Below are 27,206 nucleotides of genomic sequence, written 5' to 3' on the forward strand. Positions count from 1 at the left end.
ATTTTTTTAAAAATTTTCTAAAAATATAGTTATTCATAAAATATTGTTATTTGTTAAAATACGTGAAATTTTTTTTCAATATTTTGCATGAGAATTGTAGAATTATTAAAATTCGAGATAAATATAGCAGTGATACATGACATTATATTTATATTTAATGGTATTATACATTACTGTAAAATATAATGTAATATTTTTATAGTACAAATCGCAAAAGTTAACGTAAATGGAAAAAAAGGACAATAATAACAAGTTGCACTTAATAATAGTTAATTAATAATTTGCGTTGATAAATAATTTTCTTTTCAATCTACAACATATTTATAATAGACAGAGCTTTATATAAGTATATATATATATATATTGTAAACTGCATTAATTTCAAATAGTAACCATTTTCGATGAAGGAGTTTTTTAACAAACATATTTGTTATATAAACATTGTTTTTTATGCGACAGAAGGGAATGCGGCTAACTTTAGTAATATTTAAATATCAGTTGCAAAAAGCCATTGGAGTTGTAGTTATAATATTTAAAATATTTAGGTGTGCACAATTTAATCATTCAAATTTTGAAAACAAAATTTTTTAATTATTCGCAATTAAATTATACATTCATAATATATAATATTATGACATATTAATTATATTATAACATATTAATTATAAGATTTTATTAAATCGTTGCAACAGCATGAGCGTATCATAGTATTACTGAAGATACTAATTGCATTCAATCTTTGAAATATTATTTTGTATAAATGCTAATAATTTATCACATTGATGTCCTTTCAAAAAGCACATTTTTGCTTTGTATGTTGCAGAAAACAACATGTCAGCTACAGAATCGTGCGACGATGATACGAGTCCGACACGCCGGCCGAGGTAAGAAAATTTTAACACAATTATGTATTACATGTATAAATTATATAATTTTAAAAACTGAAATAGAGCTCTATTCGCATTTCATTTGCGAGAAAGTGAAAAGCATAGTTTAATTTGTTTTGTCGTCTCTTTCCCGCCATTTTAAGTTTGGCTTGTGCTAACGAGAAAGCCATGAATTTCGTGGAAAGTATAACTTTTCCTAGGCACGTCAGTAATTAATTTAGTGTAAACGCAGCGGGATATTTAATCAGACGGCGAGTTAGCTGTTCGTCTCCTTCTCTCTCTCTCTCTCTCTCTCTCTCTCTCTTTCCCTCTCCTAATTAAATAACAACTTGCCATGCATTAATTATAATAATACGATTGTCCGAGCTTAGTGCGCGAGAACCACGAATTGTTACGAGCGTGTGGATGATGTATGAAATATATATACTTTCACTGGAGATACGGACTTCGCAATGGTCATTGTGCGGTAACGAAATGTCGTATTATATGTCATATCACCAGGAAAATGTGTCGCGGTTATAATGTTTCCGCTGAATCGATCCAACCTAGGAAAAGCAATTAAAATATCCATATAAATGCTCACATGATTGTGTATGTTTTATATAGTATATATATGTATATTTGTGCACAGAGCTGGGAATGTTACTTCATAAACGTAACGCATTACTGTGTTATTTAGAAAGTACAGTTACTTCAAAATTCGTTACTTTTTAATTTTTTTGTCAAATAAAATATTAGATTTAAAAATTACATTATATAATAATTGTTATACTAAGAGTCCTTGAATATTTTCATCTTATTTATTATATAATAAATTGTAAAATCAATATTAAACCTTAAAATATTTTCTCTTATTTTATTTTTAAATGATTTTATTTTTAGACTCAGCAAACCTGTCTGTAAGCCATAACCTGGTCATAAGCTAACTAAATCTTTATACCGTGTTTCGTTGTTGTCAAATAACTCTATCAGAGCTGAAGGATTTCTAGTATTTATGGGAAAATCCTTAAAAAAAACAATCGCATTACATTATATTTTGTCCAACATTATGAAATATGCATATACATCAACAAAAATCCTTTTACATCGAAGTGAAAGGATTCTAAAGATTCTCATATGTCACTTGTAGATATTTTGTACAGATGACTTCTGTGAAAGAAAAAAATAGGAGTATATGATATTATTGACATTGTGTCAGTTTTAAGCCTATTTTATTAGACGCTTATTTTTGTTTATCTTATGAAAAAATTAATTATTACAAAATTGCAAACAGTATAAAAACTGCTGTATTAACTGATGGAAGACATTAAAAAAAATTTGTATTTATGTTTTTAAAGTTTTATTTTTAGTTTTTGTTTAAGAAACATGGTCCAAAAATGAAGTTATATGACGGTATCGGCGATTTTCATTTATTTCCATTGCATGACTGGTACTATCCATCTTTCTATGCGAGAAACATAAATACAATAAGCTTTGTTATATGAAAAATGTTAAATTAATGTAAGTAATCTCTGGAAAGAATAATTCATGTTATAATGCTGGAAATCTTATTAGCCTACTAAAGTCTATGGCTAATAAACAATATATTTATAATAACTAACTACAAAATTGATTTTTATGTGCTTTTTATATTATAAATATTTTTTTGTATTCTTGATCTATTTCCAATTTTTTTTTTTCTTTGGTGACATAGCCGTGTAACTTAATCGGTTAATCTCTGAAATTGTTCAGAGATTAACCGATCTTCTTTTATAATTAAGATATAACTATCTGGCTCAATTTATTACTGCCTGTAATGTAACTTATTTATATTCTTTCTTTTTTTAAATATAAATTTAGAATGTAAAAGGAAGTAATTATTATTTACAATTTTATCGAATACAGTAAGCCATGAGAACTGTAATTTCTGACTCGAGACTATGCCAGTGCTTCCCGCGTTAACAGTATGCTTGAAGTCAATAGCAAAGCTTTGATCGAACCTGACGTATTAGCTTCTGTGCCACAGCTTTTGCTAATCCGGACTCATGGACGGAGTTTGCAGTTGACCCGAATCCTCTTGCGAAGCAAAAAGAAAACTAAAGTTGAAAACGAAAATGGAAACAAAACCGAGGAAAGAATGGGGAAATCGTTTCGAGAAGCACCTGCTTCAATTTTGCAAAAAGAATTTACTCGAAGCATGGTCAATTATCATTTATTTGTGAAAACTATGTATAATAAATAATAATGTTTTAAATTTCAATGTTGCAAAAAGATATTTTAACAAGTCTGTTTAATGAACAATACGGGGTACGAAATGTTTACGACATAACGATTATATTGTATCATTTCGTCGCGTATAACTTTAACGTTTGGTGCTTAAAGCACTTAATGATGAGATTAACATTTGATTGAATCACTTTTAATGGCAATTCTTACGATCATTAATTACGACACGTAGATTGAAGCAAGTGTCAATACGAATACGGTTGTTCATAAAAAGAATATCTGTTCATAAAACAATTTTTTAGTTTAAGAGTTAATTTTTGTCTTACCATAATATTAATAAATATATACCATAATATTACGATATTTACATTTGGGATGTTTAACATCTATTTTAAAATATTTGTCCTAAATATACTTTAATGATAAAAACATTAATATATAAGGACAATATATGTATATAACTATATATTAATATTGTATATATATATATATATATACATAATAAAATATTAATATATTTACTGACAATTAAAAGTTCTTAATAAGAAGATTAACGCAGAAATAATAAAATAAACAGAATAATTAATATATTTATTACTCTTGCATACTTTATTATCTTAATTACATTGTTTTAATTATTTTCATGTTATAAACGCCAAAACGTAAACATGGATAATTTTGTGAGAAGTTGTTAATCATTGCATTATAGTCGTAGCCGGAAAACAGAGAAACAATTTGCGTTGGTTATCCCAGAAATTGGTTTTCATTTTATTCTTATACAATAATAACACCAGTAATTAGCATGTTTATATATAATTACAATGAAAAACGTAATATTTGTGATGAACACATGATATTCTACTTCAATATATAACATTTGGAACATACAGGTGCACGATAAACGTATATATAACATGAAAATATGTATATTTTTTGCTTAAAAACAAATGACACCTTTTTTAATAATATTTATATTTGATTTTATGTAATCTTATCTGCTATAATTTTATATAACGTTTATAAATAAATAAAAATAAAATAAACCATAAATGTATAATAATACTAAAAACCTTTAAAATTAAAAATGTAATAGAAATTAATAGAATAAGACAAGTTTTATTATTTGATATAATTACTCACTGGAATCTCGTAATAGCACGCGGTTTAGGGCTCTGAGTATAATGAAGTTGCTTAGCACTTTCGAAGTATAAAATTTAGGATCACGTCTACATATTATTTTATTTACGTCATGTATTATTTTATGTAAATCTTGTTTTCATATATCAAAATTTTTTTTTTCGAAATATTAGCGTTCGCAGAAATTGGACGTGTAAATATTTTTTTATTTTACACGAAATCTGCACGAACATGACCTTTCTAATCACTAGAGCACAGCTGATAATTTAGCATGAAATTTGTACGAACATGTCCTTTCCAGTCACTAGGGCGCGGCTAATGATAACACATTAACAATACACTCATAGACATGTGCAAATATGCGTTGTTATGCGATTCTATCGCTATCCCCACTCATATTATGCATATGTATCCAGCGCGCATGGAAGGGATTTTGTGTGCTATTTCGAGATTCGCTATTACGAAGTTTCAGTGTGAATGCAGAAACATAGAAGTGTATACTGTATAACACTGACAATGAGAGAAGTTTTTGATCAAGAAAAACAATTTGCATTGGTCATTCCAAACATTGATTTTAATTATTTTTATATAAGTAATTAGCGCCAATTATGCGTTAACATATAATTGTAGCTAAAAATGTAATATGTGATATTTGTGATTAACATGCTTCATATTATATCGCTTTAACATTTTAAACATGTGATAAACGTGTAACATAAAAGTACACATATTTTTTGCACAAAAACGAATAAGATGCATTTTTCAATAACTTATTGTTTTTGATTTTTCATTAGTATTTTATCATATACATTTTATAGCATCTATAAGTAATTATAAATAAAATGACAAGATGTTTTTTGAAATTAGAAAGTATAAGAAAAATCAATAGAATAAGACAATTGATATCATTTAATATGATCATATAGTTATATGTTACATTTTTTATTTTGAATTAATTACGTCTACTTCTAAGTATGTTTAGAAGTAAAAAAAATACTAATTAATTAATTTTTTTTTTCCTTATTTCCTTATATTTCGTACTATCTTTAATAAAATTAATAAAAATATTGTAAAATCGGGAAAAATGTGATCAAAGATAATTTAATAGTAATATTTTATATTGTAGGGAGGGCAGAATTCATAGTGTCGGTTTACCAACCAAAACTTCTCTGCTTCCGGAACCACCACGCATCGGAAGTGACGTACCACCGCCAATACCACGCCGACATTCTGCCACGCCGGCGGTAATAAATTTTATTTGTTTCTATAGCTATCTTTAGTCTAGTTAATTATAGTGTTCTATTTAGATGCAATTTATAGGTATGATATTTTCATACGTATTTTTTATTTTAAATCAGTTTGAAATTAAATGTCTTATTTAACAGATCTCGACATATTTCACAATAATACATTTCACTCGACATGCATTGCACAAATTATTTAATAAAGCAAATCGTAACGACATAAAATTTGATAAAAAAACATAACAAATATAATATAAAACTATATTAAAAACTATTAAAGATTTTTTCTCTCGTTTATCGTTATATTATCATAATGAGAAGAAAAGAAAACTTTAAAAATATTGAAATAGCACATAAAAAATTTTTTAAATATTTTTTTATTTTTAATATTAAAAAGATGTTTAAAATTTGAGAAAACAAAATATAGATACAATCTAATATATAACTTTAACTATAACTAAAGATTACTTAATATAAAATTTTATTACACGTATACTAATAATGCTGTCATATACATCAGTTAAAAAATATATTAATTAGTGTTGTTTACCAATGAATAATGGATATATATTGACAGCTATTGTAATATTTGTAACATTATATACATATTGGACAATTGAGAGACATTAAAGAGAAAGTAGCTGGAATAATTTAGGGAGAAAAATAGTTGGCGAGATGGGAGATACTAAAAGGATTTTCGAACTTTGTATCTCCTCTTACGCAGGTATAAGTTTGGAAAGTTACCGCATGGTCGGTATCCCAGCGTACCACATAATCTCGACACCTTAAATCACGCGACTAAAGCCCGGTAGTTAGTGGTACGCCGCTACTTTGCGAATTAATATCAGCGGATGAGAAAACTGTCCGACAAAATTGGAATCCTGTGCCAAAAAGGCTTTTATGAAGAAAAAGATGACTGTACGAAAATGTATTTTTTGCGACAATTAATCGTGCTACAATAATATATTTATCACTATGTCTGCAAATGATATGCACATTATTGCCCAATAAACGTCAAATATAAGTATAAATAGTATACAGTCTATTTATGTGTGTAAACATACGATATGTTTCGCTTTTTGAAATTTCATCGTAAACTTTAGAAAAATTTTAGGTTTATATAAGATACATGGAAAACTTTAGATTATATAATTAATAAAATTTATCTATTTTTTTTATATCTATATTTATATTTATCTAAAACTTGCGGTTTAAACTAAAACTAAATAATGATTCCTAATTTGACAGAAAAGAAAAATCTACAAATTGAAATTCGACGTTGCGATAGATACATTACATCTTCAACACACACTGGACACACATTGGACACACACAACACGGCATTTACTAACATTGCAAGTATTAATTAGTATTTTCGTAAATTTAAAGCATTCTTCTGTTCGATTTTAATGTAATTTAATAGAAATATATAATTTAATTTTGTGTAAAATCTGTTATATAAATTATATACACAAGCATGAATTTGTTCATTGTTTATATTCTTAGATTTGAGTTTTAATCTTGAATCTTTATAATCATTAAAGAGAGCTTAATAATTTAATTAAATAAGTAATAGATTTTCTTGCATAATTGACTGCTTTGCATGAAAATTTATAATGTAAGAAATATTTTTAACTATCTGTATATTAGATGTAGAACATACATAATTACATAATTACTGGGATTACGTAATTAATTATTTATATTATTAAAAATTAAAACCTACTTAATATATAAAATTTCGCGTTAGTTAATATCGTCAGTTAAATTTTTATCGATAAATTCGGGAATTATAATGATACTCAAAGTGTCGAGTGTTGAAAGGATTTTGCTAAAGTCCTCATTGAAAGTACTCGAGGTATTAAAGCGATTCACCCGAAGAGAGTTTATCGACGATAAATGCTTGAAGCTAATGAACTTGCGTGTTGCTTTACGTTTGTCAACAAGGCAGTTAAACTTGATGCTTGTCTTCGAGCAATGATAAGCGTTGTAACTTTGTACATAACTTTCACGTCAATTTAAGCAAATCACGTAGTTGCTTACCAGTGAAAATTCTCGTTTCGAAATGGTACTTTCACGTTAAATTAATTTCTGTTTAGTTGAAGAAAATATAAAATTTTTCTTCAAAAGCAAAAGTTATTCAAATATTATGCTGAAATTAATGCGAAAATTAGAATAAGGGAAAATCAAATGTAGGAGATTTAAATTTGATAGAACAATAGTTTAATCCTTAATTTTTAAATTCGGAATTTTCTAATTTATATTACTCTCGATACGTGCGATAAGTGAGATTGATATAATTCTCGGTATTTAACTTTCTATCGAATAATGAGATTTAAAAAATTCTTTTGATGCAGCTTATAATTGGAGTAAAAGCATCGAAATAAAAATCGTGCTTTACTCTTGGCGTAGGTAGCACCACCCCCAATTCCATTGAGGCCGCCGGCGATTCCGAAGAGAAGCAAGAACGAAAAACCTATACCGCTGCAACTCACAACCAGGCAGAGTAATCAAGTGACTTCTTGCAAGACGAATGATCCTTCGTCAGCATCTTCATCAGGAATGTCGGCTGCATGGAACAGCGTTGACTCGTCGAATCAAAAACTCATAGATTTGGGTTCTTTTAGAAATCATAATCAGGCGTCACAGGTACAATAACTTATCTTACATCACTTTCAGCTGAAATCCCTTTAACATTAATAAACTAAAGATAATATAATTATTAATGATATCAATTCTTATTGCATCGCTAAATAATTATTAATATTTTCCTATGATTAAGCTTAAATCAAATTATGAAATGCAAAACGACATCTTTATACTTATGCAATCATTAGAAATGTATTTTTCTAATATGGATACTAAATAAAAAAAGATTAATTATTATCTACATTCTATAAAAGTAATTCACTTATTAAAATAAGAGAATAAATAAATGAACAAGTAGATGTCTTGTATTGTTCTCTTTCTTAAATGACACTAAAATTAATGTCTATTGATTTGTTGCCTAAAACATAAATGTATCCATTTAAAATGCACTGATTAGTGATTATATCAAAATTATTATTTTATTCAGAATGGAGTTTATTTATACAAATTTTCGAGTTGCAGGATTACTTGGTGAATTACAACGAAAAGAACTCGCGGGAAATGACAGAGCATGACGATTTTGTGGCCGATTTCGAACAAGCAAATTTCCAGAAAGGACATAAGCTCACCCAAAATTCGAGCTTCGAGGAGTTGCAAAAGGTCTCCTTGGATCTTGAAAAACGACTTCACGAGAGGATTATTAAGAGCGCCGAATCAAAGTTTGAGGATCCAAATGGTCGTCAACGACAGTTGGACATGATGTCACGACACAATAGGTAATAAACATACATGTTATTTATATGTGATGCTATATTTTTTAAATCTTTCTCGAGGAAACAATTCAAGATATTGTGCGCTTTTGTGTAAATTATCTATCACTGCCATCACGCTCAGCGTACTTGTTACCGAGTACTTGTTTTCAGTAGTCCGTTAAAAGTACTCGAATGCAGAATTTTGCTGTGCACTGTATATTCGAACACAAGTTGATAATATGTTAGTTCGAACTGACTTGCAATGAGATGTTACAGATGATTATACTCATGATTGGTTCGTTAAACGAAGCATAAGTTCAGATTCCATTTCCGGTAAATCTGAGATGAGAACACTCGGGCATTTTTCTCTTATTTAGAATATAAATTACATATCATAGAGAGGGTAACAGAGCAATGTTTTTTGAGAGGGTTTATTTATTATTACGCATTTATATGCATAGATATACTTGTTTAAAATAAAGTATTATAAATCATCTTTTTATTCTTTTAGAGCGATTATTTTCTGTAAGTGACGTTTTTGATAAGAGAAATTAATTGCTCGATTCTTTCAGTAGAGAAACAATATTCTTTAATATTTTTTAATTTCAAAATAAGTGATATTGCAATTTATTTATTTACGTTTCTGATAATGATTGTAAAAACGCAATCATTATATAATACAAGAACAAATATGATTTTACCTTAAATGCTCACCAAGAGTTCTCTCCTTTTCATATAGACAGCAATTGTCAAAATTTACGAAAGTGAATGAATCCGATAACTGCGAACAGAAAGAATCATCTGAAAGCAAGCCTAGAGAAGAAATGGCGTTATCGCGAAAAGAGATTTTTCAAAAAGATGAACTAAAGTACGCAACGATTTTGACTTCCGGCCGCGAGCGACGATCGAAGTTCGAGGAGTTGCAGGCCGTCTCGAAGAATCTAGAGAGACGTTTGCACGAGGACGACGATCATCGTCGATGTCAGGAGATGGACAGACGGATAAATAAGGACAAGCCACCCAGGTACAACATGCCTTCATGTAACTTTCTTTTCACCTCTCTTGTACGTCAAACAGATGCAATTTCATAATTCTCGTTTGAAAACGTTTGTAAACGTTTGTACGGCGCAGTAATAACGCAGTAATTATAGTCAATTGACCCATACTAATGAATTAATTGACCCGCGGTAAATGTAAATGTGCGATTCGTTGTGTTTAGATACGAGGATCTGGAAGGAATCTCACATGACCTCGACAAACGTTTTCACGGCGAGCAGAGGACTTTAGAACAGCAACAACAGCATCCAATAATGCGAAGCAAATACGAGTGCGATATGGAAAGGGCTCGAAATATTATTCAGCATAATCTGAGAAAGGAGCGAACTGGTAACGAGAAACTCGAGAAATTGCCAAAAGCAACACAGACGAATCTACCACCACCCCTGAGCGCCATTTGTCAGAGTCCCGTACCGAAACCTAGTATCAGCGTCCGGCAGGACAGCAACGTTTCCTCAGACAGTTTCAGTCAAACAAGCTCGCCCAGCTACACTAGCAAGACAATGGAAGCCCCTCTTCTGCCTCACAAGTACGGAAAAGTCCCAGGTATGTTTAAACTTCGCCAAAGCTTACCGCATGGTTGTGTTATTGTTAACGAAGAACTAAGAACAGAGAAGCAGGAAAAAAATCGTTGAATACAACTTCTGCTTTTGTTGCATACAGAAAAGGATTTAAATATTCTAGATTTGATAAAGTTACTTCGATTTTTATGATTGCATATAATAATAAAGATAATTTTAATAAAAAATAAGATCCTATTTTTTATCTCAAAATTTTAAAGAATAAATTTTCAGTCTTACTTGATTTAATAAGCAATTTGTGAATTTGTGAATATTCCGTAAATCAATCTTCTTGTAATTTTTTAAGAAACTTTATAATTCGATCAATTCTACATTTTAGGAATTATTTGCTTACAAAAGATGTTTTTGATAGAATTTTTTGACATCGTTATTGCGACGTTTAGGAGTTGTTTTTTTAAATCTTTGCTTTTCAAGATAAATATAACATAAAGCGTCCTTTCTCTCACTTTGCGATAATACTTTGCATAGTTCTTCGCAATATTCAACGCAGTTTATGATTACAGTTAGCAAACTAAACCTTTGGGGAATTTCAATAAAATTCTATAATAGAAATTGTGGTAATATTAAAATAGGAACGTAATATTTATAATATCAGTTTATCCATGAAAATTAAATCGGATTATAAAGGATTAAAATATAAAGAAGACATGTTTTATGACGTAACTAACGATAACGGGGATACATCTCACAAAGTGAAATTTCTTCTTTATACATATATTCCATCTCTCTAGCGAAGCTCAAGGCATTTTCTTGAGGACAACAAATAAACGTCGAGGCAGAGCGCGACAGCTGAGACGAAGGAAAGCTTTTTCTGTTCTATATCGTGTCGTCTTGTTTTCTTTTTTCTTTCTCGTCACTATGTTACCATTAAAATAGTTTATCCGAAAGGAATAAAAAATAAAATTTTTCTCATCGCGAAATTCATCCGTAAAAAACTTTATCTCGTATACTCTCGATTTTCTTCTCGATTTGTAAAATTTGTACCTAAAAAGAGTCGCAACTTATTGACAAATTGACAACAAAGAAATCAGTTCCCTGGACTTGTAGACCGTTTTATAATGCCTTCTAGACAGAGCCTTGGTGTCGGAGCCTGATAACTCATCTGGCAGGACGATAACAAAGTCTACGAGCACGCCAGCCAGTTTGCAGACTGTCGTCAGGATGCATACCGGGAACAACAGTTCCTTGCATCATAAAGTAAGCGTTCAAACGTAGCGTCACTTTCATTAGCACAAACGAAGAGATAAAATTATGAAGCACTCGTTATATGTGTTCTTACATCATAAAATTAAACGTTTAAATATAAAATCGCAGATTTGAAATTTCATGTCGCACCTGCTGTTTTTTATTTGTTTTAGCATGTATTTTGCAAAAGCACATATTCTGAATTTTTTGTGTTTGCTTAGATAATTGGAGACATGGCTAGTAGCCACTACGTGACAACGGGAAGACTACGTTTCAGATTTGTGCAGGTTTTGCTCAATGCTGTTGTTCTCTTGGCTATCGCCGGCGGTTTAGCCGCATACTTCAAAAGTAAGTGAAGCATTTCTCTCGATCTAAGCGCAATTGAAATGTTTCTGACACAATATCGAGCGGTTTTTAATTTGCATTGTTTAAATTTAAAAGAATCGAAAATTTTAATACCGCCGAAATATATGCAGCGTTAAAAACGCGGTTGTTTTTCGAGCAAGGAAAATGGAGCAAGTAAGATTGAAAAACATCGCAACGTAAATAACCACGCCTGGTATTTGACCGGAATAAACCGAAATAAACTGCTTGTTAAACCCTCCGAACGCTTTAATATGCGTGCATGTGCAACGAGTTCTGCGAGACCGAAAGATCAATAGCGCCATGAGTTCTTGTAATCCACTTGATTTCAAATGCCAACATCATTTCGATAACAAATGAAAGACTCATAGAATTCTTTTTGCTTTGTTTTTAAAAAATCTTGTATTTTTTATTTTTCTATTAAATGAATATTTCGTGCACATTAAAATTGTAGTCATCAGGCAAATGCAATGAAACAGGCATTGAATACCGAAATAATGCAGCAATTACATATCGTGTGTACTTTTATTTTTTTTAGAAAAAGAATTGGAAACCTTTAATAATACCGACATTGCAGGAAGTACTACAAATACTGATGTACATATAATTGGAATTTTCACACACATGCGTATCATTTTTCGATACTACTGATATTATTCCGGTATTACTGTCATTATATTACTGAATACCAGTATTAATAAATCAGTCAGATTCGCAGCATTCTCGGCGATATACATTTCATGAGAGATTATAAAGAAAGAAATAACACACAAATTGATGCACACATAATAATATGATTAATTAAAATAACTATAATTCAAGTTTCACATTTATATATGTATATACTATACTTCCCTTAATCTCTCTTTTAAAATATAAATCGTGATTGTATTAGTAAAAGCTTTAACTTCACATATTAATATGTTTTTATTAATGTAACACACCCCGATAATAACAGGTTATAACGTTAATAACTCTGCTATATAATATATCAAAAAGATTATGTTAGACTGATCATATTACATCGATGTGTTTATCAACATAGAATTTTATTTTAATTATTATATAAAATGGAAAAATGTGCAATAGACATTTTTTTATATTTTTTTTAATTTTCAATTTGAAATTAAGCCAACCGGGTGATAATATTAGATAACATCGTTGAGTACCTGCAGTTGATAGGTTAATAACTACAAAACTTTGCAACGTACACATCCCTGTTGCGCTCACTAGACACCCGGAACGTGACCGTTTTCAACACGGTGGTATATTGATACTTCTTGACTCGAATGTGTCGAGCTAATATGACAAATAATTTATAATAATTTATATGCCACGTGTGACTATGCTCTTTAATTGACGACATTAAAATATTATAAAACACGACGTTGATCAATATGATCTTTCCCAAACTAGCCTATCCTGAAAATGACTTCAAATTGAAGAATAAAACCATGTACACGGCTGTGATCCCGATATCTGAAAATAATTTCATAATCGAAGACAAGAATCCGGCTCCGGGAATATGTCTACCCATCATCGTAACTTTCTGCCAACAGCACAAGGTAACCATTACAAAACTTCTATAATAAATGTAAATTGATTTTCATGCGAATCGACACCAAGATCGAACAAAGTTATGTCGAATGTAAAATATTTAGCAAATTTTAATTTTCCGAGCCAATTACATTTTAATGATTATTGTAAATATTTGATTATTTTATGTAAAACGTTAAAATGTTAGGAGATATAAAAAAAAAAGGAGAGACTTGTTAAACTGTGAAATTCATGCGAATATATGTTCTCGGAATATTCGACGCATTTTAGCGGCTTGTAGCGGCAGAAAGCTGCTTGTTCACGATGATACGTATTACGTTTTCCTCGAAAGAGGCTTGGCCGCCTTTAAAGAATTTAAAATAATTTGGTACGCGGAATGTGCGCGTAGGCGGCACAAGGGAATTCGCTCCGGTATGCAGCATTGTAATGCCACTTGCCACTCTGTGCCGGAATACCGACGAGTAAGAGTGACAACGTTACTTTCTCCCTTCTACGGTGAAATGTCCTTACGGACATTACAAGCACCCGTCGACGGTCGTAATTTCGATGAGTCCGCGCTCCTGAATACATTTTCTACTTACTTTTTCCCCCTCTATTTCAATGGTTCGTGCTTGAACAATGTGTGTTTTAAAATTCATAAGGCACTCACTGTGCAGCCGTGCATTCTGAATTTTTTTTGAGAATGTACGTGTCTGATTGTGAAAACGAGATTGAGCAGCGATAAAAATCATGGGTGTCATTAAAAAACAATTTAAGAGGAAAAATGTTGAATTCCAATCACGACTGGGATTTACGTGATCGAATTATGTTAATCACTAAAAGATTTCAATCAAATTGAAATTTTTGTATTAAAATTTGATATAGTAAAAGTATTGGGGTCTCTAGAATTTCTTAGATATATTGATTCTAATAAGTCACTCATAATGAACATTTAAGAATATCAATTTTTATTATCCGGTATTTGTACTATCATATAATTTCAAAATTGTATGTGAATTATTTTCTTCATCATTACATATGTAAATTGCACAAAATGTAATTTACACTGACGATATAATCTTGAGGCATGAATTTTCATGCGTAATCGTAATTTCTGTCGTAGGTTCCGTACAACTATACTGTGTTTCCAAATTACATGGGCAATTTCGGACAGCGGGAGGCCCAGCACGAACTAGAGCTTTACGATGCTGTCGTTGACGTCAGATGTTATGAACTAGCTGCTCTATTCCTTTGTAGCGTTTTCGTACCAAAATGCGGCTCTCGTGGTCGCGTTGTACGTCCCTGTCGTAGTCTCTGCTATCGTAAGTATACATTATTTGTTATCCTATCTCTCCTATACCCTAAATTTAAAATTTACTTTGTTTTTTATTTATTTATTTATTTTGAGGTTATATTTTACAATTATTTCAATTTCATTTCGCAATGTTAATGCAACATCCAAGGTGTCTTTCGCGTTATTATGTAATATAAATTATTTATTATCAGAATATGGATCAATATGGTGTATTATTAATGCTCGACAAACCGTAAATTGCAAACATAAGCCGCGTAGATGCATTAACAGTAATACTGGTTAATACCTGTGGGCCTTAATAGCATTCGATTTCACTCGATATTTGAATGTATGGCGAAATTATTGTATTGGATTTTGCGCCGCTAAATCATTAATTTTCTTAAAGTTTGAATAACTCGAGCAATATGATATTTCGATCTCAATCGAGTAACGAATTTTTTTTAATCAATTTCAGAAACCAAGAGGCGATGCGGTTTCTTTCTCAAAGTTTTTAGTCTGTCTCTTCCGGATTATTTGGAGTGCGAACTTTTCCCGGAAAATCCGAGTTCCGACGAGTGCATCGGGCACCATGAGGTGATCGAAGCGGCAAGGAGAGCCGAGAAACCGGGTAAGTGACACTAAAGTTCGACAGTTTTACCTCCGACTTGCACTATTTTCGCACAGCTTACGAAGTTGATTGCATTTGTTTTATTTTCAACGTTTACTTAAATTTTCTATTAGATTAATCAAGAATCGATTTTATTACGTTAACCTTTTATTACGTTAATGCAATGCAAAAAAAGATAAATGTATTATTTAAACAACTAATAGGGACGGAAATTAGAGCTTATCGTGAATAAAAGCAATTCGAATTATCCTGAACTTAATAATTAAAAGATTAAAACATTCTCTTTAGATTGGATGATTCAAAGGATATGTACCATAGAAAAATAAGCTTTTCGTACTTTCATTCTGATGCTCTAAAGTCTAATGGATTTAAAGTGTAGCGTTTGAACAGTTTTACCGTTGAGAAAACTGTATTCTCGTATGTTATTCTTGGTCATTCTTACAAAATATTGTTCATGCGGAGAAATAATATTTTGGTGTATCGTTATTTTTCTAATAATTAGTAAATTATTTTAAAAATAACTTAACATTCTACATAAATTATTTTAAATTAAGAATAATAAGGCACATAAATATTCGATATTTTCAGATATAATTCGAATAATTTATATTAATTTTATACTCAGATAATGCCTTATAAAATTTATCTCGTTCGAAATGTCAGCGAGATTAAGCAGCGTTTATCACGATGCACTAACACTGAGATTTCATTGCACAATACGGTTTTGTGTATCGTGTGCCTTTGCGCGAAACGTTGTGGAACGTAATATTATTTATGAGTTTTCTGTCCTTTTGTTCCACGCCGATTTGCGCGCTGACATTAAATATAGGATGCAACCACAAAACGGAACTAATTGTTGACTAACTTGATGTCCATTGTTCATTCTTCCTTTGATATCTTGGACTCTGTTTACGCTCGATTTTCTCTCTCTTTGTCTTCCTTTCTCTTTTATGCTCTCCATATTGTATTGTTATTTTGGCTTTCATGAAATTTCCTGGATCCGATCGATCGGCTGATTTGCCCTTCGAAACATTTCTTCCTGTGGTTTAATTTGATTTGATGATCTTTGATATTACAATCTTCGAAGAAAACCTTTTCTCATTACAAAAATTAAGTCCAGATCTATACAGATGGTCTAATGAATGTGTATAAGATATGATATAAATGAATTATTTTTTAAATATAAAATTTTCTTAATTAAATAATGGAATAAAAAAATTACATTTAATTTCTTTTATTATAATTCAATATAGCGTAACAAACGATGTAAAAAAACTCATCTTTTTATGTCAAATAATAGCAATAACACAACTACTTACAGCGTTTAATTGTAATGTCGATAGCAAATCATTTATGACAGAGAGAGCTTTCAAACAAATATGTTATTTCTCTTTTATTTCTATAATGTAGTTTCAGTTTGTTGGGAATATTATGACACAACTGTTTAAGGAATAATATAACGAGAGGAATATCCTCGAAGTTTTTAAAACGTTATTCACTGTATTTTAAAAATCGTCACGTGCATGTCATATGCATAACGTGCGCGATAACGGCGCTTAAAATCTCGTAGAATAGTTCGCGCGAGAGAAGAGAGAATTAAACGATCACGTACACGCGCGCGCTGCAATTTCCAAAGCAAATATTACGTAAATCGCGGCGACAGGCGTGGTGACAGGATTGATCGGAAGTACTCGTCTCTCGTCTCGTGGTGAATTTAATTCGCGATTGGTGGATCGCGTCCGCTGATAGAGAGAGAGAGAGAGAGAGATTCATCCGCGTCCACGGTTAATTAAGATTGAATTGCGCGTTGTAATTACGAAGTCCATTCAATCGAATAAATGCAACACATTCTCAAGATTTCGATGGTTATTTCTGGATTTTCCTTCTCTCTGCATCTTTTTTTCGAAACTGTATATCTCGGTGGTAATATAATTTCCGATTCAATTTTCCGATTTCACTAAATCTCCTCGAACGTATAATTCTGTTAATGATTTATGTAACAGTATTGATTGTGTTTATTTAATAATTTGGCCTGTTTAATAATATTCAATCGGGTCGAATTTCCCAAATATGCATTCGTAAATGGATTTGCATTCTCGAGATTATTATGACGTGACCTGAAAGCAGCAATTATATTTGTACTTATAACAGGAAACCTTCATCAAAACATCTTTCTGTTATCCAATACGGAGTACATTGTGTTGAGATACACTGAAGGCAGCACATCTGTGCATGTTATAATTACAAAAGAGATGCAGCGACATCCTATATGTACGCATACGTGTTCGCACATGCGGGGCTATATCGCGATTTTGTATACCCAAGCTATCGCATGTGTCACCGCTGATGGAATCTTAATTGCAAAATCCATATTAAACTATCGTATGACGGCCCATCTGCGGCGCCAAGCAGCTTTATTGAGTCGCGCTTGATGCATGTGTACATATCATGTTTGACGCATATGTGTGAAAGTATCGAACCGCAAGCGCAGGATCAATCGTGTCCATCGCAGGAGAAGACATATTGCGAAAGATAGGATGCTACAATAAAGAATGTCGATAATGTTAATATCTCTATGGAACGTTATATATTTCCGTAATTTTTGCCATGGTCTGCTGATCCAGATATTGTTATCTTATATTTTCATGTTTTTTTTTTTTTTTTGGAATAACGTTACATCGCTATTTTGTTTATTCCTGTTATAACGTAAGAGATATCAAACGTACATTTTCCCTATTATTAAATTCTCTTTCTTGATTAATCTCGTTCTGGGATATTATTATTTGTTTCATATCTAAATACGATAAAAATTTAACATTTATTAATTAAATATAATAAATCAGTTAATTAAAATCAATTGATTAAATAGAAACAAATAATTATTATTTATTAGCAATTTGTTTTAATTAAAGTAAATAATGAATTGATTAACGATATGTGCACAACATACACTATAAAAAAGTATAAAATTTTGCGAATAACAAAGTATATATTTTATAAATCTTTTATAAGATAAAATCATTTTATAAATATGATCTTTACATCTGTTTATGTAATTTTATTGATATACTTCGTTTTTATCGTGCTAAGACCATCATTATATCAATTGCTAAAAAGCATGTGATCCCCATTATGTTCCGATTCGTTTATACAGTGTGCACCAGTGGTTTTCAATGCGATAGCACAAGGTGCATTCCGTTCGATTGGCGATGCGATGGTCATCTTGACTGCTCCGATCACAGCGATGAGATCGGTTGCGGGAATTGTAATTCCACCACATCGTCTTCGGAGCCGGCGTCCTCCGCGTTTGGCCAAATAGTCTTAAGTAAGGGATCTTCGACTAAAAACACTATTTCCACGAAATCTTCGTTGCACTGCGGTGAAAGAAGATGCATGTCAGCCAGCCATATCTGCGATGGAATTATGGATTGTCCTTGGGGGCAGGATGAGCGATATTGTCGTAAGTAAATATATGAAAAAAGTAATAATGTATTGATAGCAATCTACTTAAAAATAATTTTATTAATTTTCAATAACACAATACTAATGAATAAATAATATTTTATTAAGGCAAGAGCATGATGTATTTGTTTTATTAATATTATTATTGGACTCTCTAACTTTTTAATTAAATTGCTGTTAATTAATTTTATTAATAATATTCTAATTGCGATAATATAGCCTATTTTTTGGAAAATTTTTAAAGAAAACAGCTGCATACATGTTTGCTTTTGTACGGATTTAATAAATATTTACAATTTTGGTATGACTAAAGTTTATTCATTTTATATTGTGTTAATTTATAAATAGAAAATGTAAAAAAACATATGTCGGAGGTTGCAGTCTTCTAATTTATCGAAGAAATATCAAAAAATTTAAAAGGAATTTTAGTTACGAGTCTGAATGTAGATAAGTGAAAAATATTACAATTATTAAAAGGCGCTGATTTAAAAGACAAGTCTCGACTTTTTAACAAAATTGTTACTGAATTTAACTTTATAGAAAAATTAATTTGTAGGTATTGCAATAATCCTAGTATAATATACTTAGTATATAAAAAATGGAAGTTTATCTCTAATTGGCAATATCGGAGCCATGTATAACAAATCCTCCTCTAATACGAAATGCTCGTATTTTTCATTTTCAATCTACTGCTAATGGCATTGACAGAACATTAAACGCAAAAATGCGTGTTACAATTTATAAAAATATTTAAATATTTATATCTTTATTATTTTTACGCATATTGATTTTTAATCAATAAAAAAATTTTTAGGAACTTTTCTTTGAAATTCTAAATATTAAAAAAAAGTGTAAAGTAACAAAAGTCGATTTTTTAAGCTCTAAATTTGTCTCCTGACATATCGATTTTTTCGTTTTCTTCTATATTCTGTGTGTGATTATTTAATTTATTTAAAATTGGACCTGTAATCTCTTTTTGTACTATATAATAAATTAATAAAATATCGCCGACAATTTGTAAAGAAAATTTTATTAGTTTGTCCCTTTACAGTTTTCTTGAGTGACAAAATGTTTTCGCTTATTCAACTGATACGCGTTATCTCAATATGTGTAATCAAGTAATTCACGAATAAATTAAATATCGCGCGCGATAATACAATACCTGAAGTAATTTAAAAATTCCTGAATAATTTCAAATAAAATGTAAATTAATTTTCGGTTCTAGTGAGCCTCTCTAAGCAGTTCTCAAATTTCAAGTTTTGTACTGCATCTTGATTTTTTAGTGAAATTAAGCCACAGGAACGGGGATGTCGGCGAGGGTCGTCTAGAGGTATATCATGCTGAAATGGGTAAATTTATGCCAGCATGTGTCTCGCACTGGGAACCGACAACGTCGCCGCAAGAGGTTTGCGCTATGCTGGGTTATAAGGGAACGTAAGTTATCTCTGTTAATATGTCAAATAACATAGAGCATAAATTATTTAATGATGTGGCGGCCCGCCACCAGAGGTCCGAAAAGGAAAAGTCTCAAAGGAAGAGACTCGCGCCAATTCTCGCATGTACTCGAGATACGTGAGATCTATTCATATAGCACCTCGCTCTAAGACACCTCCAGGCTGTTCGAAAACATCCCCTGCCGGCGCAAGTGAGGTAACTTAGGGATGTGCTGGTGGGGGTAATCGGGAACTTAGGGAACTATAGGTTTTCGAACGACTACCAAAATATCAAAGGTACAAAATCAAAATGGATAGTGCTGAGTTACTTCGAAAACGTTTAATTTCTGTAGCTATAAATACTAGCGACGAGTTCTTAAAGTCTAATTTAAATATAATGAATGATAGCGGGACAGACGAGGAAATAGATATTATTTTTCAAGCAAAATATCAGCATAGATTGCGTGGGCCACGAAAGAAGCTATTGCGTATCACAGATTATGTAGACAGAACCGTTCCAGGTCTAACAGCAAAGCAATTTCGTGAACATTTTCGCATGATTCCTGACACGTATGAGATTTTAGAAGCAAAATTAAGTTTGTTTAACTGTGATTGACTCTTAAAATGTGATGAAAAGAAAATTACTACATTTTAAAAAAATGAGAACGCTCTAAACATTAATTTATCAGTGGAAGCAATTTTTGATACTAGTGTCATTAAAAATAAAATCAGGAAATGAAAGGACACGTTACTTGTAATGCGTTACTTTGTTATAATAATGATTTGGCAATGATGTTGTGAATTTCTTATAATAGTAACGGTAACACCGTAATGTTGGAAAAGTCATTGATTGTTACTTGTAAGGGGTTAGAAAAGTCGTTTGTTAATTAAAAAAAGAAAGTGACACGTAAAGATCGTTAAAAGTAACTGTAAAAATAACGAAATTAAAGAACGAATAATTTTTTTCTGTAAATATATGTGTAATGGTAAAGAATTACTTTTAGAAAATATCTTTTTCAATCTTAGCATTTAGTTAATTATTATTAGTCATAAAAAATTGCTACGTTATTAAATATATTATAATAGTTATAAAAAGTAACAATAACAGTAACAGCGTTATATACTTACATCCATTCCCTGAAAATAATGAGCAAAGAAGAAAAAAAATCTGACAATTGAAGTATATCTACTATTGAAAATTATGAAAATAAATTTAATGACATAACCGAAGTGTACAGGTATCATAATATTAAGTATAGAGTTAGGTTAGGATACTTTGTAAGTATATAGATATAGAATATTTTTAAAGATTTGTAAAAATAAATGCATATCCACTTTATCCCAAAAAGCAAGCATCCATTTTGCGTAATTGTTATTTGATCTGTAACCTGATCTCTAATAAGTTGATGCCTCGATAAATTAATTTCAATATTGGACGACATCTTTTTTCATTTTCCCGCTTCACGTTTATTCGAGATATTGTCTTTTCCCTACCTTAGCGAGGTAGGGAGAAATAGTCACTCTCGAAGTGGTTTGGGTGTATATGTGTTTTCGAACGCAACAATCGAAAGTCCATCGAGAGTATCGAAGTATTTTCGAACGATCCTCGGGAGGATCGAGGCACTCAGGTAATGTTTTCGAACGCGGCCCAGGCGTCTAAAGGCAGGCTCCCACTACAATGCCTTACTGATAAGTCCAGTAGTGGGGGCCGGGACGAAACGCAGCAGTGGATGACAAAAATATTTTCGTATAGACAACACGGAGCCAAACACTGTTATTCTTTAACGGGAGAAATAGACATGTTCCCGAAAAATTAAAGATATTGTAATTCGATTGGCCGATATAAGTATTTAAAACGGATAAACCTGCTGCCCATTTATGGTATGTATCATTATTACAAAATCCAAAAATTGTTTATCAATGTCCATATATTTTAAATGTTTGTTTAGCAAATCATCATAAAATTTATAATTATAAATTTTATGATGATTTGCTAAACAAACATTTAAAATATATGGACATTGATAAACAATTTTTGGAGGTGTCTTGGAGCGAGGTGCTATATGAATAGATCTCACGTATCTCGAGTACATGCGAGAATTGACGCGAGTCTCTTCCTTTGAGTCTTTTCCTTTTTGGACCTCTGGTGGCGGGCCGCCACAATGATATAAACGTGCTACATTCGCAATCGCAATAAATCGCACATTTTTATGCGATGTATATGAAAAATTGTTAAAGTAACATTTGTGATTGCATTTTCAGAGTGTCGAACGGAACTAAGCTGATGAACAACTCATTATCAATCGTGTTAAGTTCTGAGTACCGTAACAAAAATTTGCTGAAACAATTTCAAGGATGTATCAAAGATCGAGAGCCTTATCCTATGGTCAAACTTACTTGCGTCGATTATGGTAAATTATTGGAAAACTGTATGAAGAAATCGTTGAATTAACATTTCTACAGCTTTCCGGGGCTTTCTTTACGATGTGTGATGATCGATTCTGTTGCAGCTTGCGGTCGCAGACGTTCTGTATACGGAAACGTGAGGGTGAAGCGAATAGTGGGTGGTGTGGAGTCAGCTCCTGGCGATTGGCCGTTTCTTGCAGCCCTTCTTGGCGGTCCAGAACAGATCTTCTACTGTGCCGGAGTCCTTATTGCTGATCAATGGGTGTTAACCGCATCTCATTGCGTTGGGAAGTAAGTAATGTGTGAAAAAAATACAAGACATTGCAGAAAATGTTACTTTATTATTGACGAATTTTTTATGCGTGTAAGGAAAATATTATTTAAAATAACTTTTTTATTCGTTATGTATTAATATTATTATGTATTAATAAGATATAATGGAAAATTTTAAATATGAATTAATTCTTTATATCTCTCTCGATGGTTTCAGTCATTCTGATGTGTCCGGTTGGACGATACAGCTTGGCATTACTAGAAGACTTTCTCATACTTATCTCGGTCAAAAACTAAAGGTGAAAAGAGTCATACCTCACCCGTATTATAACCTGGGTGTTGCTCACGATAATGATGTCGCTTTATTCCAAGTAAATATATTTATTATTTAAATTTTTATGTAAATATATATATATATATAATTTTACGTAAAAATATCATTAGCCAAGATCCAACTTTGATTAACTAAGCTCTTTTCAATTATTGTTGCGAAATATTTGAATTTTTGATTTAGGTATAACATATATATGGGCAGTGTTTAACAAATGACTTTTAAAGAGATTATGTTGAAAAATAAATCGAATTTTGGTTTAAAATATATTTTTAAAAAGTCTGTACTGTAAAAATCACGATTTTTATTTCAATTTGGATACTATTTCAAATTTAGTATTTTTTCATACAATATCCCGTATTAATTGCAGCTTGAGAAGCGGGTTCAATACCACGAACATCTGAGACCGGTGTGCTTACCGACTGCTGACACTAATCTTACACCCGATACAAAATGTACTGTTATTGGATGGGGCAAGAAAAACGATACCGATTGTAAGTACCATTTATATATATAAAAAAAGTTACTTTCAAAATATTATATATATGTATACCTATATATTTACTTGTAACATTAATTTATAATATACGCAAATCAGTACTTAGCAATTTAATATAATATAATATAATAATTATTAAGATATGAACTTTGAAAGAACATGTAAGCTTTTCTTATCTTCTACAAATGTTAAATTGTTATAAATAATGAACTTGATTCAGAAAGAAGATTTGTAAATTAAGTTCAATTATTACCTTATTGATTAATTTCAGCCTCTGAGTATGAACCAGCCGTAAACGAGGTTGTAGTTCCTATTCTGCCTCGACATCTTTGCAATTCATGGTTAGCGCATAAAGAATTGAATGTCACCGATGGAATGATCTGCGCTGGCTATGCGGATGGAGGAAAAGATGCATGCCAAGTAAATTATCTGAAATCTAAACAATTAAAATTTGTACATTCTTCGTAGATTATAAAAATATTACGTATGTTACAAATCAAGAATTAATTTTTAATATAATTTTATAAAACTAGAGTATATGTTATTATTCATACTGCATTATATTAATTTTTGAATCATCTTAAATATCGTATCGATAAAATATCATTAAAATATCTAATTTGTGTATTTGTATATGTGTAAGAAATTAGTTCTTCATACATACAATTAGTTTATACAATATGTTGATCTCAAAACATTTATATCTAAAAAATATGTTATTTCTATTTGCTAGTATAATTTTCGCAAATAAATATGACAATAATTATGAATTATTTTTTTTTTCAAGGGCGATTCTGGAGGACCTCTGTTATGTCAAGATAAGGAAGATAAGGATAAATGGTTCGTTGGCGGAATTGTTAGTTGGGGCATAAAATGCGCCCATCCAAAACTGCCCGGAGTCTACGCTTACGTACCCAAATATGTAACGTGGATCCAAAAAGAAATGTCTAAGTACTCCGATTATAACAGTAGAAGTAATGGAAAAATGTAAGACATCGAGTTGGATAAAATATTTGACGTCAGCAACATAGAAACAAATCAAGCGGAAATGAAAGAAAAATGTAAGACAAAGTAAACGCGGGCTTTCGCGTTTTCATTTAATGACATATTGGAAGAAAAAGATTGGAACTGAAATTATATGGGTTCCCGATCTGCTAATTTGCGCTCAACGATTTCCGTACGCTCAATCAAAGGATAGTATTTTGTATACACCTCGTGCAGCTTTGAATGAAGAAAAGAGAGCTAACTATTAACAGATCGTTAATCACATTCTTTGGGATTAGTAAGCACAGATAAAAAGTATAAACTGATAAAAATCACTGATAATCATGAATATTCGCTGAGCTAAGGGATGCTGGATGATGAATATCAACATAACAGAATTTTTTCTCGAGTTATAAGAGTAATTCAATTTCAAATCTACCAATTACAACAGGTAACAATAGCAAGTAAACTATTTTTTCACATTGTGGACAGATAATTGTAGAAAAACCGAATTTTATCATCAATATGTTTGAATACATATATTTGCTACCACAATTCTCAGTCATAGTTCGTCCAGTTAATACGAAATTTCATCATTTTGCGATTTTTCGTAAGAAGATTTTATGATAAGCCACTCGAACAAGGGAAACGTAAGATAATCGGAAACATATAGGATACATAACTTTATAAATGAAACTATTATATGGATATTGAGGCTATTTACGTATCTACATATATATAAGTTCAAGTAATAAGCCATTTTTTAGGAAACTACTAGGTAAAAGAAAGGATCAAAAATGCCGATGTATGTACTTTTGGTACCTACTGAAATAATAAAAAAACTTGAGGATTTATGCATAAAATAAAAATCGACGCATGTGATGCGACAAAAAATATTTTGTATCGCTGCCGACTTTAAGACAGCTGTGTATGAGCCACTAAGTGGTAACTTTAATCTATATAGGGTGTGCGTTTAACGGCATTCAATGATATGAGTCGTTTGAGTGGTATAATCAGTGTGAGTATTGTACAATCTTTTAAAAAACATGACTTTTATTATTATATATCTGCTTTATAAATCTTAATTTAAAACCTTTTTTTTTTTAATTATAGAAATGCAATAATTTTCGGTGGAATTAAAAAAATATATAAAGTAATTATATATCTTATTACATATTTTTCACAAAAAATTCTTTTTTATTTTTTAAAATGCAAATAATTTGATTCAAACTACTATTCCACTTCAAACGACTTATAGATTTGTATGGCAATCATAGGAAATCTGTGATTTACGAACAATCCTCAAACAAATAGAGGAGGATTATATTCTTTTGAAATAGCTTTTTTGTTAATATATCGCACATTTATATTTGAAAAGAGAAGCTAAAGCTTTTCAATGGTTTGTGATATACACAGATATCTGCAGATAATATCAGAAGTTATACAATTTAGTATGTACTATTAAGATGAAGAAAATGTATATCCTAACGAAAACATACACATTATATGTATACATATAATCGATAAACTGTATTTTTCTAAAGAAACGAGTTAAGCGCACACCCCTTACGGGTAAAATGTCGTACACGTACTGCATGAAATGCATTACTGTACCATCGCGCTAATATTTTAAATAATACGACAAGACAATATATCCTATAAGAAACAATGAAAATGTCTATGTGCTTATCCATGTAAATGCATATTGCGATGTAGTCAGTTATCTACTACAATAACAACGTTCGTTTTAAGAGCGCGTGCAAAGCACCTAAAACTATATAACCGCACGTATAAAAATATAACAGGGACATCATTGCATACTGTGCATTTTCATTAGGATCATAGCATATAAAAAACTTAAACATTAAAACGTAAGCAGTAAACAAATTGGCCAGAGACTGCAAGATCATAATGTAAGCAGTAGCCAATCCAACATATTGATTTTCTTACTGTTTACGTGTTACTGCTTAAGTTTTTAGTGTGCCATGGCCCTTGGACGTGATAAATTCTGAAATCATGCGATTCAACAACGTGATTCATATTTACGCATGTTTATGTCCGAAACAGATACAGTATTACGGGAATGCTGATGTACATACGAATTGAAAATGGAAGAACTGCCATGACGAATAGTAGCATGTATTTTCATCGTATATCTCACTGCAAACGTTACTCGATGAGAAATAGCGTCGCAGTCTAAACTCAATTATTGGCGTAATTTCGTCTGTCAAGTTCGTCGTTTTACAACAATTATTTCACAGAAAAGTATGGTATGCAAGAAGTCTCGATGATAGGCTGAGCTAACGAAAAATTAACGATTTAAATAAGAGAAAGTTTAAGTATATCTTATCGTTATTGCTA

At 31.0% G+C, this 27,206-nt stretch overlaps 1 protein-coding gene across 1 annotated transcript; it reads left to right on the forward strand.

Moving 5' to 3' along the window:
* The first annotated feature begins 831 nt into the window (after positions 1-831).
* Positions 832-24,901, forward strand: LOC108772417 (atrial natriuretic peptide-converting enzyme). Its single transcript, XM_018537937.1, is given in 21 exon segments — positions 832-884; positions 2,879-2,943; positions 2,946-3,050; positions 5,346-5,473; positions 7,886-8,122; positions 8,585-8,838; positions 9,554-9,838; positions 10,034-10,416; positions 11,521-11,648; positions 11,858-11,984; positions 13,416-13,564; positions 14,659-14,857; positions 15,305-15,457; positions 18,612-18,917; positions 20,203-20,353; positions 22,615-22,763; positions 22,863-23,049; positions 23,249-23,402; positions 23,733-23,856; positions 24,133-24,281; positions 24,649-24,901. Coding segments are annotated over 21 exon segments (3,690 nt in total). The 3' UTR covers positions 24,853-24,901.
* The last annotated feature ends 2,305 nt before the right edge of the window (positions 24,902-27,206 follow it).

Source organism: Cyphomyrmex costatus, unplaced genomic scaffold (assembly GCF_001594065.2).
Source record: "Cyphomyrmex costatus isolate MS0001 unplaced genomic scaffold, Ccosl1.0 scaffold189, whole genome shotgun sequence".
Lineage (NCBI taxonomy): Eukaryota > Metazoa > Arthropoda > Insecta > Hymenoptera > Formicidae > Cyphomyrmex > Cyphomyrmex costatus.